The 16,001-nt window shown below is 42.5% G+C and overlaps 1 protein-coding gene across 2 annotated transcripts in view; it reads right to left on the bottom strand.

The window, feature by feature from the left end:
• Positions 1-13,804, bottom strand: part of khdrbs3 (KH domain containing, RNA binding, signal transduction associated 3) — a 143,353-nt gene extending 129,549 nt beyond the window's left edge. Inside the window, exon 1 of one of the 2 annotated variants that reach the window (XM_036952942.1) lies at positions 13,332-13,804. In XM_036952942.1, the coding sequence (XP_036808837.1) occupies positions 13,332-13,422 (91 nt within the window). In that variant the 5' untranslated portion in view covers positions 13,423-13,804. The remainder of the gene's footprint in view (positions 1-13,331) is intronic. The other variant, XM_021572248.2, reaches the window with a different exon arrangement.
• Between the last annotated feature and the right edge of the window lie 2,197 nt (positions 13,805-16,001).

Raw genomic sequence — 16,001 nt, 5'->3', positions numbered from 1 at the left:
AGAAGATATAGGTTCACATCCTCAGTATTAGATCTGCTTGGCTTGACCTGATACCACACATACTGAGAGGAAAAAACATGTTGAGTGGCACGTCATAGAGAAAAGCAGGCTGATTATTTTGGAAGGTTTTTATTTATTTACTAAGAGTCTAGATGGCATGCTTCCCAAATGGCACCCTATTCCCTATGAAGTGCACTAATTTTGACCAGGACCCACAGGGCTCTCGTCTAAAGTACTGCATTATAATAGGATGCCAATAGGGACACCTGCTGTCATGGAGCGACACTCGCAGAACTGACATAGTGCCAGCAACACAAGGTGCACAAGAAGCGAGTGAGGCGCGGCAAGGTGCTCCTTATCTGACTGAAGCGGAGCGGAGCTGCCTGCCGGTCCAGGGCTCCAGCGAGGTGGAACGATAAACATAATTAAATTGAGTTGGATTACAACAAAATGGATGGGATCAGCTGGGGAGGCGGGGAGGCTAACCCTGAACCAATCCTCTCAACAGAAGGTGCCAACTGACACAGCACAGTGTAAATAAAGAGAGAGGGGATACAGTGCTTTGGGAAAGGATTCAGACCCCTTCCCTTTTTCAACATTCTGTTACGTTACAGCCCTATTCTCAAATGGATTAAAGGTAAAAATCCTCATCAATCTACACACAATACCCCGTAATGACAAAGCAAAAACAGGTTGACAATTTCGCAAATGTATTAAAAATAAAAAACAGAAATACCATATTTACAGAAGTATTCAGACCCTTCGCTATGAGACTCGAAATTGCATCCTGTTTCCATTGATCATCCATGAGATGTTTCTACAACTTGGAGTCCACCTGTGGTAAATTCAATTGATTTGGAAAGGCTCACACCTGTCTATATAAGGTCCCACAGTTGACAGTGCATGTTAGAGCAAAAACCAAGCCATGAGGTCGAAGGAATTGTCCGTAGAGCTCCGAGACAGGATTGTGTTGAGGCACAGATCTGGGGAAGGGCACCAAAGCATTTCTGCAGCATTGAAGGTCCCCAGAAACACACTGGCCTCTATCATTCCTAAATTGAAGAAGTTTGTAACCACAAAGACTCTTCCTAGAGCTGGCCACCCAGCCAAACTGAGAAATCGAGGGAGAAGGAAGGGCCTTGGTCAGGGAGGTGACCAAGAACTCAACGGTCACTCTGACAGAGCTCCATAGTTCCTCTGCGGAGATGGGAGAACCTTCCAGAAAGACAAATGCACCAATCCGGCCTTTCCAGTAGGGTGGCCAGACGGAAGCCACTCCTCAGTAAAAGGCCCATGATAGCCCGCTTGGAGTCTGCCAAAAGGCCCTTAAAGGACTCTCAGACCATAATAAACAAGATTCTCTGTTCTGATGAAACCAAGATTGAACTCTTTCCTGAATGCCAAGCGTCATGTCTGGAAGATTACTGGCACCATCCCTACGGTGAAACATGGTGGTGGCAGCATTATGCTGTGGGGATGTTTTTTAGAGGCAGGGACTGGGAGACTAGTCAGGATCGAGGGAAAAATGAACGGAGCAAAGTACAGAGAGTTCCTTGATGAAAACCTTCTCCAGAGCACTCAGGACCTCACACTAGGGTGAAGGTTCACCTCCCAGCAGGAAAATGACCCTAAGCACACAGACAAGACAACGCAGGAGTGGGATCAAGAGACAAGTCTCTGAATGTCCTTGAGTGACCCAGCCAGAGCCCGGACTTGAACCCGATCAAACATCTATGGAGAGACCTGATAATAGCTGTGCAGCGACGCTCCCCATCCAACCTGACAGAGCTTGAGGGGATCTACAGAGAAGAATGGGAGAAACTCCCCAAATACAGGTGTGCCAAGCTTGTAACGTCATTGCCAAGAAGACTCAAGGCTGTAATTGCTGCCAAAGGTGATTCAACAAAGTACTGAGTAAAGAGTCTGAATACTTATGTAAATGTTATAATTTATTTTTTATTCATTTGCAAAAAAAATCTAAAAACTGTTTACATTATGGGGTCTTGTGTGTAGATTGATGAGGGATTCATTTTGTATTTTTTTAAATCATTTTAGAATAAGGCTGCAAAGTAACAAAATGTGTAAAAGGTCAAGGGGTCTGACTACTTTCCGAATGCACTGTATATAAAGAGTGGGGGAAGAGATGAGAGGGAAGGAGGGGAGAAGAAGGAAGCTGTCAGAGAAAGAGAGAGATCAAGGTAAGGGCACTGAAAAGGCTCCTTTTCAAAACGAGGACACAACTACTCCGCAGTGAAGCAGACTACGGGTGAGATCAATGGCAGTTCAAAGAATCTGACAGGATTCTAATCACTGCTAGTAAGCAGGTAGATGTACAGAGAAGAGACAGGGAGGAGTGACGCTGTTTGGATGTGCAGAACTTTTGTCAGACAACTTGATACTATTGGGCTACACAGTCAATCTGAGAGCAAAAACATACAACAGCATTTTCTTTGGGTCTCGTTCTCATTCTGGTATCTATTGAACCTGTCAAGCTAGCATGGTTGGGGACATATTAAACACTGTTCGATGTGTGAAGACAGTTGTCTGTTTTTTTACCTGAGTGATAAAAAAGCAGAATTTGATATGTGATGCTGGTGACAAATATGAATAAGTATTTAATTTACAGCATTCCCATCTTTTGAACGAGTGGTCAATTTACACTTGTCATTCTCCCCACAGCTATACAGCCAAGCCGTTTCAATCAGAGTGACTCTGCATGCACAAGACGTGTCTGCCTATTCAGCTATTCATCTGAACACATAAACTAACCTCACCATGAAAGGTTTTTTAGACACAGAAAATGGTTCTAGGAGATTCAGAGGGTATGGAGTGAAAGCAGGGGTCTACACCTTAACCTGCCTTTCTCTATCATATTTCTTTTTTATTATTATTTGTCACTTTCACATCTAGCTATTTTTCCATTACCACTTTTCCTTTTCTTTTTTCTACTTCAATTCCAATTTCATTCCACTCCTCTCTTTCCTCCTTCACCCTAATGCCGTTTTGGTCCAATCCTTCACAAAGAACATTCCCCCAGGGGATGTGAACCCTTAACTCTTTCAGTTGCCCCAAGCTACAGTAAACAAATGCCCACATACCAGAGCTCTCTCTCTCTCTCTCTCTCTCTCTCTCTCTCTGTCTCTCTCTAGCTCTGAGTCTAATCCAGTGTAATCCCACAGTGATGTCTTGGGCAGACAGCAGTGCATTATCATCCAATAAGAATATGATTAATGGATATATAATTGCGGTGGGCGAGCCTGGGGGAGAACACAGTTTGCCCTGGATTAATATAAGAGTTAAAGTAACATACTGGTGGTGAGTAGAGCTGGGGCCAAAAGGCTTGGGGGAGGAGAGGGGCTGGGGCCAGGAGGCTTGGGGGAGGAGAGGGGCTGGGGCCAAAAGGCCTGGGGGAGGAGAGGGGCTGGGGCCAAAAGGCTTGGGGGAGGAGAGGGGCTGGGGCCAAAAGGCTTGGGGGAAGAGAGGGGCTGGGGCCAAAACGCTTGGGGGAGGAGAGGGGCTGGGGCCAGGAGGCCGTGTACAGCTCTGAGTCTGACCTACAGTTGGAGATCTGTGCTGGTAGCTGGTGCTGCTGGTTGAGTTGAAGACCTCACCACTCTCTGACCACACGCTGGGTTTAAGACTAGAACCATACATTTTTTTTAAATCGGCTAAAAAATACCTACGTCCTGCTCGTTCCCTGACCTTTCCTAAATGTTTTGTATTTTACACTGCTCATTTGTCCGACTTTTAACACCTCAAACAGAAAAGTATTCAGAGCCTATTGTCAAACAACTCACAAATCAAGAGGTGCAAGCTCTACATCCAAATGTCTTTGTTTAATTACTATAACTCTATTACTAATCGGTTATATAAATAAAGTTGATCAAATGGATTACACTGTGATGTTTTTATTGTAAGGGGAAGGAAAATAGGCTATAGGCCTGTGTTTTTTCTAGGACTTTGTAGAATTATACAAAAAAATACCCTTTACTCTATCTAAACTACTTTTGTTGTTATTCTTTTTTGTTGAAATATTTCCACTAATATTCCTTCATGCAATTAATCCTTTATATTTCTTTATGCACTATTTATCAAGAAAGGTTGTTGTTGTTTACTGCACCTTGCAGGTTGATATGCATTTGGTGCACATGCTAAAGGAGACGCCTGGCAACGTTGTCTAGCAGGTACTCATAGGCTGATGGTCCAAGCGGTTCTAGTGTTAAATTATCTCATTACAGATCTGGGGTTCTCTGACTTCTACTGCCCTCTCTAAATAAGCACCAGTACATCATTTAAGACCGCAATGAGAGGCTATAGAGCACTTGTGGATAGCAGCTAGGGGGGCCAATCAGGAACATGGTAAAGTTTTTTTTTTTTATACAATAACAATTGATCATATTTTAAACTATCATGCTTTGTATTGTCCGTGGGGTTTTGTCCAAGGGTGTCCTGGTAGGCCGGCTATTATGACCCATATCAGCGTGCTACGCCTGGGCCTGATTTGCTATCAGGAAGATATTAGGTTTCTCTGTATTAAAATTAGTTTTGTTTTGACTGTTTATTTTGACTCTGAAGCCAGCTAATTAATTGATTGAATTAATCTTAGTTAATCTTCCATTGAGCGCAGTGATGAGATGCAGAGAGGTGCTTCCTCTGTGTCACTGCTGACAACGAAAAACGTAAAGCTTTAAACACTTCCTGCTCATTTTAGCTAAAAAATTAAATGCTAAGCACCTTTTCCAAGCCACTGGGTTTTAATGAAAGGCATACAATGAAATTGCGAATCATAACGGAAATAACCAGGATGATGTGGATGTTGGGAAATAAATAAGTTGAGCCACCCTTGCCTCTAGGAAACAATACACAAAAAGTAATCATGTGACCAAATATTTAGGGGAAGGTCACCATTTCATGGAGTCTGTGAAGGAAGAAACTAAATTGAAAAAGTGGTAAGGAAGTTAGGTCCAAAAAACGGATTTTCAATCAAGTCAAATGAATCTATTGGTTTCATGAATTTTATACTGCATCTAAACAAAGTAAATATTTGTTAAGATTAAGTTCAGTTCTATACATCAGTTGGGGTTTATTTAAGCTACAATATGAGGTGTTAAACCTAGCATGAAAGTGAATCCTTTTAGCTGTGTGGGCAGTCAAAAGGTTTGGCATGGGGTAAGTTGAGAAAATGTCATTATTTTCTTCCCAGACATGATGCAAGGCATTATCACTGGGATATGAGGTGACAATACAGCCTGGCCTACATTAAAAGTGTTGTCACGTTCTGACCATCGTTCTTGTGTGTTTTCCTTGTTTTAGTGTTGGTCAGGACGTGAGCTGGGTGGGCATTCTATGTTGTGTGTCTGGTTTGTCTATTTCTATGTTTGGCCTGATATGGTTCTCAATCAGAGGCAGGTGTTAGTCATTGTCTCTGATTGGGAACCATATTTAGGTAGCCTGTTTTGTGTTGGGTTTTGTGGGTGATTGTTCCTGTCTTTGTGTTTGTGGCACCAGATAGGACTGTTTCGGTTTTTTCATGGTTCTTGTTTTGTAGATTGTTGTATTTTCATCTTTATTAAAGATGTACAAAAATAACCACGCTGCATTTTGGTCCGCCTCTCTTTCACCAGAAGAAAACCGTTACAAGTATTTTCAGAAGTACAAAGTGTTTTTTAGTGGTTAAGCCTGTGTTAAAAGATGATTAATATGATTAAAAGACTAAAAGTGATTGATTGTGTTGAAATAAGTTTGGGAAATAAAGATAGAAAAGGATTTAGAAAGGTTGTAATATTTCATTCAGTACAGAAAGGTGAAGGCGGCTTAACTTCTATTTTATTTTGTTTAACCTTTATTAAACTAGGCAAGTCAGTTAAGAACAAGTTCGTATTTACAATGATGGCCTACCCTGGCCAAACCCTAACCCATACTGTGCGCCTGTCACGTTCTGACCTTTATTTCCTTTGTTTTGTCTTTATTTAGTATGGTCAGGGTGTGAGTTGGGGTGGGCAGTCTGTTAGTTTTTCTATATTTTCTATTTCTGTGTCTGGCCTGATATGGTTCTCAATCAGAGGCAGCTGTCAATCGTTGTTCCTGATTGAGAACCATATTTAGGCAGCCTGTTTTCCTTTGTGTTTTGTGGGTGGTTATTTTCAGTCTTTGTGTGTCTGCACCAGATAGAACTGTTTTGGTTGTCACTTTGTTGTTTTGAGTTTTTGAAGTGTTCAGTTTCTTATTAAAAAGATGAACATTAACCACGCTGCGCTTTGGTCCTCCTCTCTTTCTCCCCAAGACAACCGTTACAGCGCCACAGTACGGGACTCCCAATCACAGACGGTTTTGATACAGCCTGTAGCTTACCCTGTCCCGTAGCTCAACTTTCCCCAGTAAATTGGCACAGTAAATTGTGAGACCACTTTTTTTTAGGACAAGCAATGTTTTCAATACTGTAATGTTTACATGAATTCTGAATATTTCCAGTGATACACAACACCCTGAAATAAATGTACCTACTGTATCTTTGCTGAATGTACAATATAAAATGGTATCTAGACAATAGTCATGTTGGCATGAAGGATTGGGAGACAGACTCAGGAATGCGTAATATGGGTTTTTACTTCACCCAAATTACGGCGTGCGTTTAAAGGCACGGGGACGAAGACCAAACAAACACGTAACAAAAACACAGGGTTGAGACCCAAACAAAAGAGCGAGGAGAACCTCGAATAAACACACACGCGCATAATGATTAACACACAGGACGAGACCCGTAATCATCTGCGCAATCCACAAGGGCACGAAAGCCCAAAACACACAGCACAGGTACTCACACGACCAACGGACATAGTAACAATAATCGACAGGACAATGGTAAACCAAGGGCACACTTATACAATTACTAATCACTGGGAATAGGGGCCCAGGTGTGCGTAATGAAATTTCCGGAGGTATCCGTGACAACATTCATTTGTTGCTTCTGCATTTTATCCACAAACTAGCGAACCTGGATTTGTCAGAACACATCCTAAATGGCACCCTACTCTTTATATAGTGCACTACTTTCTACTAGGGCCCATAGGACTCTGGATAAAATGTGTGCACTATGTAGGGAATACCGTGTCATTAGGGACATAGGGAATAAGGTGCCATTAGGGACGCAGTGTTGAAACACTGCATCACCACCTCATTACCAGTGACATAACGGGTGTTCCGTGCGTCACACATTAACAATGAGATCAATGCCGCCGTGTAAACGAATCAGTCCTATAAATGACGTGCCATTAGGTTTTATCACCAAGCGTGGCTGTCTCAGTCTGTGTTAGGCCTACATCTCACCCTCCTGTAGAGTCTTCTGGGACAGCACTCAGCAAACACCAAAGACCTCTGAGCCACAGCACACACACACACACAGCACCACTCAACACCTTACACACTGCAACCCTGCACTACTAGGCTGAATTTAAAGCGGTTGCTGGGTCTCTCTCTGTCTCTGTCTCTGTCTCTCTCTCTCTCTCTCTCTCTCTGTCTCTCTCTCTCTCTCTCTCTTTCACTTCACCTGTGAGTTCAAAAGCATAACAGTATATCTGTAGGTCAGATCCCAGAGTAAGTGGACCCCCTTCTGTTCTGTATCTGTCTCCGTGTGTAGGCGACTAGCGCAGCGTGCTGGCCTGCCACCGATGTTTATCACTATCAACCACCGTTTCCCGAGCAACACAACAGTATCCCAGGCTTTGATGCTCTGCCAAGGCCTATTTCTGCTCACTGCTGGGTGTGCGTTCCTATGATGCGTCCAAAATAGCACCATTGGTCAAAAGGAGTGCACTACTGTATACAGGGAATAGGGTGGGTGCTTTACTGTACTAGTCTGCAGTGCACACAGACACAGTACATTTTGGGGCCAATCTAAGACCATCTAATGCTATGCTGAATAGCTTCTCTTTCTGCTGATGCTAGAGGGATAAATTCCTAGAAGAAAAGGTGCTATATAGACCTAAAAAGGGTTCTAATGGCTGTCCCCATAGGAGAACACTTTGAAGAACCCCTTTTGTTAACATTTAGAACCCTTTTGGTTCTAGGTAGAACCCTTTTGGGTTCCATTTAGCTCTTTTAACTCTTATTTTAACTCTTTTTTAACTCTTCTTTTTAGCTCATTTAACTCTTCCACAGAGGGTTCTACATGGAACCCAAAAGAGTTCTACCTGGAACCAATAAGGGTTCTACATGGAACCAAAAAGGGTTCCCCTTTGTAGACAGCCGCAGGACCCTTTTGGAACCCTGTATACTGTATGTATGAACCTACTGCTACAGGAGATCTTCTGAAAGAAGTTCTGTAATGGACTCCACCAGACACCTGCTCATATCATTGTTCAGAAGTGCTAGGATCATTTTACTCTGGGTTCCTTCCATTGTGGCCTAATCTGTTCTACCAAGCGGAGCTCTTTAATGTAATACAAACACTGTGCTGGGCTCCTACAGCGGAACAGACAATTATAAGATAAGGTATCATATAGAACTAGTGGAAGAGCTTTTCTGTTCATGTGCAGAACTGGGGTTGGCTCCACAGAGATGGGCAGAAGGTCCTGGAATACTTGGAGTGAGCAGCATGTTTGACATGTAACAAAACAAGTTATAGCGGGTAGAACTGTATACAGTATCTGCATTGAAGTGGATATAGCAGGGTTTTTTTTGTGTTTTTTTTTTTTACCTTAAAATATTGGATGCTGTTTCTATAGTTTAAAACAAAAGAAAGCCCTCTAAGCTAAACACAATCTTTTCAACAATGTTGTATTCTATGTGAGGTTATCACAGCCGAAAGCAGTCCTTTGGAATTCCTTTAAATTATTTTCTTCTTGTAGTTAAATCAACACTTCAATGTATCTAATTAGATACAAGACAAGATATTTACATCAACTCATGTCAGCAGTGAAGTCAATACTAAACAGGCCTCGCTGGAGTTGTGGCTGTATAAGTATTTAATTAATAGTTTTCCAGCAGAGGTGCTTATCTATTAGATCTAATTATTTTGTTTTTTAAATTAAAACTAGTGTAACATACACCGGATAGGTGCAGTGAAAGGTGTTGTTTTACAGGGTCAGCCAGAGTAGTGCGGCGACCCTACAGAAAAGTAGGGTTAAGTGCCTTGCTCGAGGACACATCATCAGATTTTTCACCTTGACGGCTCGGATATTCTAACCTGGCCCAACTCTCTAACCGCTAGGCGACTTGCCGTCCTACAGTATACCTACAGTATGGTACAGGTATCTAAACTCCCATCTTCAAATACAGCCCCCCCCCCCCCATTTTCCCTAGCAAGTGTATCTCTCCAGACATTGAGTTATCTAGTATGCGGCCACTCACTGTCTGTCTCTGTGTGTGCTTACTCTCGGTAGATCTGCTCATGTCCCCTGCCAATTACATAATCAAGTCGGGAGCTGGTGGGGAAGATGCCAGAAGAAGTGTTATATTAGAGAAGTGCTTAAAGTAGCGCTCTGTTCAATTGCATCATGTGCCATCTGTTTGGTAAGAGGGAGATAACAGTATTTACATTTTGGAGTTTGTGGCAAACTGTTACTGACTGTTACTGACTGTTAAGGACAGTTACTGGCTCCTACTGACCGACTCATGGCAGCTCTGAGTCTTGTTTGGTTGATGAAATGCGACACCTTATTCTCTATAGAGTGCACTACTTTTGACCTATATATTGCACTATAATAGTTCAAAACAAATGTACTGTAGGGGATAGGGTGGCATTTGGGACACGTCCCTAGAACATCACAAGTTTAAGTAAATCTTAAATGAATCTGTTAAAATGATATCAACTCCAAGAGTTGATATATTGCAGTGGAAATGCTTGTGAAATATTAAGAATTGTACTCCTCCAACTCCATTGAAAGCATTGGCTCGTTCATTTCTACGATTTATGTGAACCCTCAGCGACACTCTGTCGAAGAAACAGGTGCTACGTTAAACCAAATGTATATTTCCTTCAAATCACATTTACCTCTCATGGCGAGCTAGGAAATCTGTGCTGGAGAAAAAGGCCAAACAAATTTTAGGAATTGAAACCAGCTGATAAGGAGAAAGTGCTGAGTAAAATACGCTCTTATCTCCGTGATTCAGCTCTGTGAGAGAGCTGACAGAAACACATTCATAAAGGCCCTTCTGTCCTGGTATTAACCTAACTCAATGCTTTCAGCTATTCTTTCCAGTATTGCAAAACTCAATACTTTTAGCTATAGGCTATTTCACTTTCTTAAAACTGAACAATCTATCCATAACGGGTACAAAATGGGACTGGGTACAGAGTGGGCTCCGGAATGCCACACAACTGTGTTAGCCCACTGAGCTAAAGCCTAAGCATTAGCTCAGGGAGTCAACACAAGTCATCACGGTCTCAGGCACGGTTACTCTTCATGGAGCATGGTACACAGCTGAATACTACTCTATAGGAATATTATATCCAGTAGTCTATGTATTTATCTCTTGTGTGTCAGGTACAGGTACAGTTCAACAACTGTGGATGTACATGTTACATCAGTAGCTGAATACATGTAATATAGACAACACAGTCGTTACAATTAGGTGGCCAGTAGCCTGGTATACAAATCATAAGTGTTCTTTGTGTTTCAGCCTGTGTTTCAGACATAAGGAAGTGGATGGCTGTAAACGTTCTACTTTTAAACTCGGACAAAACAGAGATGCTTGTTCTAGGTCCCGAGAAACAAAGAGATCTTCTGTTAAATCTGACAGTGAATCTTAATGGTTGTACAGTCGTCTCAAATAAAACTGTGAAGGACCTCGGCGTTACTCTGGACCCTGATCTCTCTTTTGACGAACATATCAAGACTGTTTCAAGGACAGCTTTTTTCCATCTACGTAACATTGCAAAAATCACAAACTTTCTGTCCAAAAATGATGCAGAAAAATGAATCCATGCTTTTGTCACTTCTAGGTTAGACTAATGCAATACTTTACTTTCCGGCTACCTGGATAAAGAACTAAATAAACTTCAGTTAGTGCTAAATACGGCTGCTAGAATCCTGACTAGAACCAAAAAATGTGATCATATTACTCCAGTGCTAGCCTCCCTACACTGGCTTCCTGTCAAGGCAAGGGCGGATTTCAAGGTTTTACTGCTAACCTACAAAGCATTACATGGGCTTGCTCCTACCTATCTCTCTGATGTGGTCCTGCCGTACATACCTACACGTACGCTACGGTCACAAGATGCAGGCCTCCTAATTGTCCCTAGAATTTCTAAGCAAACAGCTGGAGGCAGGGCTTTCTCCTATAGAGCTCAATTTTTATGGAATGGCCTGCCTACCCATGTGAGAGACGCAAACTCGGTCTCAACCTTTAAGTCTTTACTGAAGACTCATCTCTTCAGTGGGTCATATGATTGAGTGTAGACTGGCTCAGGAGTGTGAAGGTGAACGGAAAGAATCTGGAGCAACGAACCGCCCTTGCTGTCTCTGCCTGGCCGGTTCCCCTCTTTCCACTGTGATTCTCTGCCTCTAACCCTATTACAGGGGCTGAGTTACTGGCTTACTGGTGCTCTTTCATGCCGTCCCTAGGAGGGGTGCGTCACTTGAGTGGGTTGAGACACTGATGTGATCTTCCTGTCTGGGTTGGCACCCCCCCTTGGGTTGTGCCGTGGCGGAGATCTTTGTGGGCTATACTCGGCCTTGTCTCAGGATGGTAAGTTGGTGGTTGAAGATATCCAACTAGTGGTGTGGGGGCTGTGCTTTGGCAAAGTGGGTGGGGTTATATCCTTCCTGTTTGGCACTGTCCGGGGGTATCATCGGATGGGGCCACAGTGTCTCCTGACCCCTCCTGTCTCAGCCTTTAGTATTTATGCTGCAGTAGTTTATGTGTCGGGGGGCTAGGGTCAGTTTGTTATATCTGGAGTACTTCTCCTGTCTTATCCGGTGTCCTGTGTGAATTTAAGTATGCTCTCTCTAATTCTCTCTTTCTCTCTTTCTTTCTCTCTCTTGGAGGACCTGAGCCCTAGGACCATGCCTCAGGACTACCTGGCATGATGACTCCTTGCTGTCCCCAGTCCACCTGGCCGTGCTGCTGCTCCAGTTTCAACTGTTCTGCCTGTGATTATTATTATTTTACCATGCTGGTCATTTATCAACATTTGAACATCTTGGCCATGTTCTGTTATAATCTCCACCAGGCACAGCCAGAAGAGGACTGGCCACCCCTCATAGCCTGGTTCCTCTCTAGGTTTCTTCCTAGGTTTTGGCCTTTCTAGGGAGTTTTTCCTAGCCACCGTGCTTCTACACCTGCATTTCTTGCTGTTTGGGGTTTTAGGCTAGGTTTCTGTACAGCACTATGAGATATCAGCTGATGTACGGAGGGCTATATAAATACATTTGATTTGATTTGATTTGATACGTTTTCTTTCAAAGCTTAGAGAGGTATAGCCATTTTGCAAATATGATTTTATTTCCTGAAATCCAGTCAGACAGCACTAGAGACTAAGCTCATTTACGAGTGCTATTTCAAGGATGTATTAGGATGCTATTCCAGTGCTCTTACCGCCAGAATGGATCCAAGGGAGTGCATCTGGAAGTATTTGCAAAATTCTGACAGCTTCAAAGCAAACGGTATGCTCGGCGCGCAGACGTCTCAGCAATGGATTCATTAAACAGTCTTCCATTCAAATCGCTGTGGAACACGCGCTTCCATCTGCTCAATTGCATTAGAATCAAGTCAAGTTCTTCAAAGGGGAAAACAAATCCAACGTATAATGAGAATGTGTTGATTCCACTGTTAACATCATCATTTACACATGTCTCAGTGCTGGATGACTGAGTTACTTGGAGAAGCTCCTACCTACATCGTTATCAGTTCATCATAGTAGTCGTATGCAAACATAGAGACGTGTAGTATTACCAAATACTGTAGGCCTACATTGTGTAAAAAGAGTGGTGTTTTACAATTATGATTGAACGTTTATTTATTTATTTATTTTGTTATGGCCAACAAAAATGCATGGCATTGTATAGCGTAGTCGCTGTCTGTATCATTCAACGTGTCGGATGTATTCCAGACAGTTATTCATATGTTCAACTAATCAACAAGCCCTTAGTAGAATCAAATGTGCTGGTTCTGGAATAAATTAAATAGCCTGTGTGCGGAGCTGGTCTGTATCATGGTCCATTTGGGACAGCACCTAATGAAAACGTTAAACATGTCTTTAAAGTGTGATAGTATGTCAAAGTGGCACCAACATAAACCAACCAACAACATAACTCCAACAGTATAGGTTAGTGCTCCAAGCTATACCGTAGAAACGTCCCATAATAAATAGGGATGTTTTCTTTTCTTACCTTGATCTAGTAATCGTAGAGAGTGATGAAACGTGGGGTCCAGTTTGTCCTTCTCCGCCATCAGCTCCGGTAAGTACTTTTCCGTATCCATCTCGTCCCGTGCCTTTGGTCCACGCCGTCCACAAAATGATTCAGAAGAGATACAATTCAAAAACCTCGCCTTATTCCCAACACCTGCCCTCACCGAAACTGTCCGCGGTAAATTATTTTTAAAAATCTAATAAATGCGGCAATGTCATTTGCAGTCACTATAACAACATCGCATAAGTAGTTCAAAGCTGTAACATCGAACAAAAACTGTCTGTGCGCGGGTGTCTCTGGTAGAAATTCCGTTATCCCAGCGGTGTAGTAGCCTATGTGTTCACCGTGACCGTGCAGACCCCTCGCATGCAACACCGTCGAACTAGAGGCTCTCTGCTTTCTGTAAACAAGATCTTTGAAGATCCCCCGGAACGTCTCCAGTAGCAACGAGGGCTCATTCCAGCTCCTCTACTATTGGTTGCTGATCAGTGTGCAACCCAATGGAATGTAGTCGTTAAGGGGCGGGCGCTCGAGAGCAAACGGAACAGTTGGAACTGTCCTTGGTGCTGATTCCGCGGCGCAAGGCTATGGGTTGTTAGATGTGACACGAGCCAGCAACGAGCTGAATTACATGAACATTAACAACAGTCTGTCTCATCAGATTGTTAAATTGTACAAAACAAATGTGCCAAAACCCAATAGCAAATCAATATGCACATACAGTGCGTTCGGAAGGTATACAGACCCCTTGACTTTTCCCACATTTTGTTACAGCCTTATTCTAAAATGGATGAAATAAAAACAAATCCTCATCAATCTACACACAATACCCCATAATGACGAAGCGAAAACTATTTGTTAGAAATTTGTTCAAATTTAAAAAATATATATATTTTAAAAAGTTTATAAAAAAATACCTTATTTATTTATATAACGATTCTGACCCTTTGCTCTGAGACTCGAAATTGAGGTCAGGTGCATCCTGTTTCCACTGATAATCCTTGAGCTGTTTCTACAACTTGATTGGAGTCCACCTGTGATAAATTCAATAGATTGGATACGATTTGAAAAGGCACACACCTGTCTATATAAGGTCCCACAGTTGCAAGTACATGTAAGAGCAACAACCAAGCCATGAGGTTGAAGGAATTGTCTTTAGAACTCCGAGACAGGATTGTGTCGAGGCACAGATCTGGAGAAGGACACCAAAACATTTCTGCAGCATTGAAGGTCCCCAAGAACACAGTGGCCTTCATCGTTCTTAAATGGAAGAAGTTTGGAAACACCAAGACTCTTCTTAGAGCTGGTCGCCCGGCCAAATTGAGCAATCGGGGGAGAAGGGCCTTGGTCAGGGAGGTGACCAAGAACCCGATGGTCACTCCGACAGAGCTACAGACTTCCTCTGTGGAGATGGGAGAACCAGAAGGACAACCATCTCCACAGCACTCCACCAATCAGGCCTTTATGGTAGAGTGGCCAGACGGAAGCCACTCCTCAGTAAAAGGCACATGACAGCCAGCTTGGAGTTTGTCAAAAGGCACCTAAAGGACTCTCAGACCATGAGAAACAAGATTTTTTGGTCTGATGAAACCAAGATTGAACTATTTGGCCTGAATGCCAAGCATCATGTCTGGAGGAAACCTGGCACCATCCCTATGGTGATGACAGCAGTATGCTGTGGGGATGTTTTTCAGTGGCAGAGACGGGAGCCTAATCAGGGTTGAAGGAAAGATGAACGGAGAAAAGTACAGAGAGATCCTTCATAAAAACCTGCTCCAGAGCACTCAAAACCTCAGACTGGGGTGAAGGTTAACCTTCCAACAGGACAACAACCCTAAGCACACAGCCAAAACAATGCAGGAGTTGCTTCAGGACAAGTCTCTGAATGTCCTTGAGTGGCCCAACTAGAGCCCAGACTTGAACATCTCAGGAGAGACCTGAAAATATCTGAGCAGCGACGCACCTTATTTAAAAAAAATATATATATATATATGCAAACATTTCTACAAACCTGTTTTTGATTTTTCATTATGGGGTATTGTGTGTAGATTGATGAGAAAAATAATGAGAAAAATAATAAATAATTTAATCAATTTTAGAATATTACTGTAATGTAACAAAATGTGGAAAAAGTCAAGGGGTCTGAATTTTTCCTGAATGCACTGTGTATACCAATACCTTATATCAGTGTCCAATGTATTTTTTGGTGTAAATGTGTTATGCTACATACTGTACATAGGCACTCTTTGTTGTAGTTTCAACAGAACCGATTCTAGAAATGAGACATAGGAGAGTGCATTTAGGTTCACTTTGAGAGTTGCATGTAATACAATGTGGGGGAAATAATAATTTCTAAAAAGGTTCATTTGCAGCCTGGTCCCATAGACTAGATTTAACATACTAATGTAAATCCGGGACACTCAAATTAGTATGCTATGTTATGTTTGGCATGGTTGTAGAAGACAGATGGTTATTTGTCTAACGACCCAAAGGATGTGAGTTCAAATCTCATCACAGAAACTTTTCAACTACTAGCAACTACTTAGCATGTCAGCTATCCCTTCCCCTATCCCTAACCCTTTTAGCTAACCCTAACCCTAACCCTTTTCGCTAACCCTAACCCTAACCTTAACCCTTTAACTTAACTCC

Source organism: Oncorhynchus mykiss, chromosome 18 (genome assembly GCF_013265735.2).
Source record: "Oncorhynchus mykiss isolate Arlee chromosome 18, USDA_OmykA_1.1, whole genome shotgun sequence".
In the NCBI taxonomy this organism is placed as follows: domain Eukaryota; kingdom Metazoa; phylum Chordata; class Actinopteri; order Salmoniformes; family Salmonidae; genus Oncorhynchus; species Oncorhynchus mykiss.
Note: the sequence above shows the minus strand (reverse complement) of the source record. Positions and strands in the feature narration are given on the sequence as shown.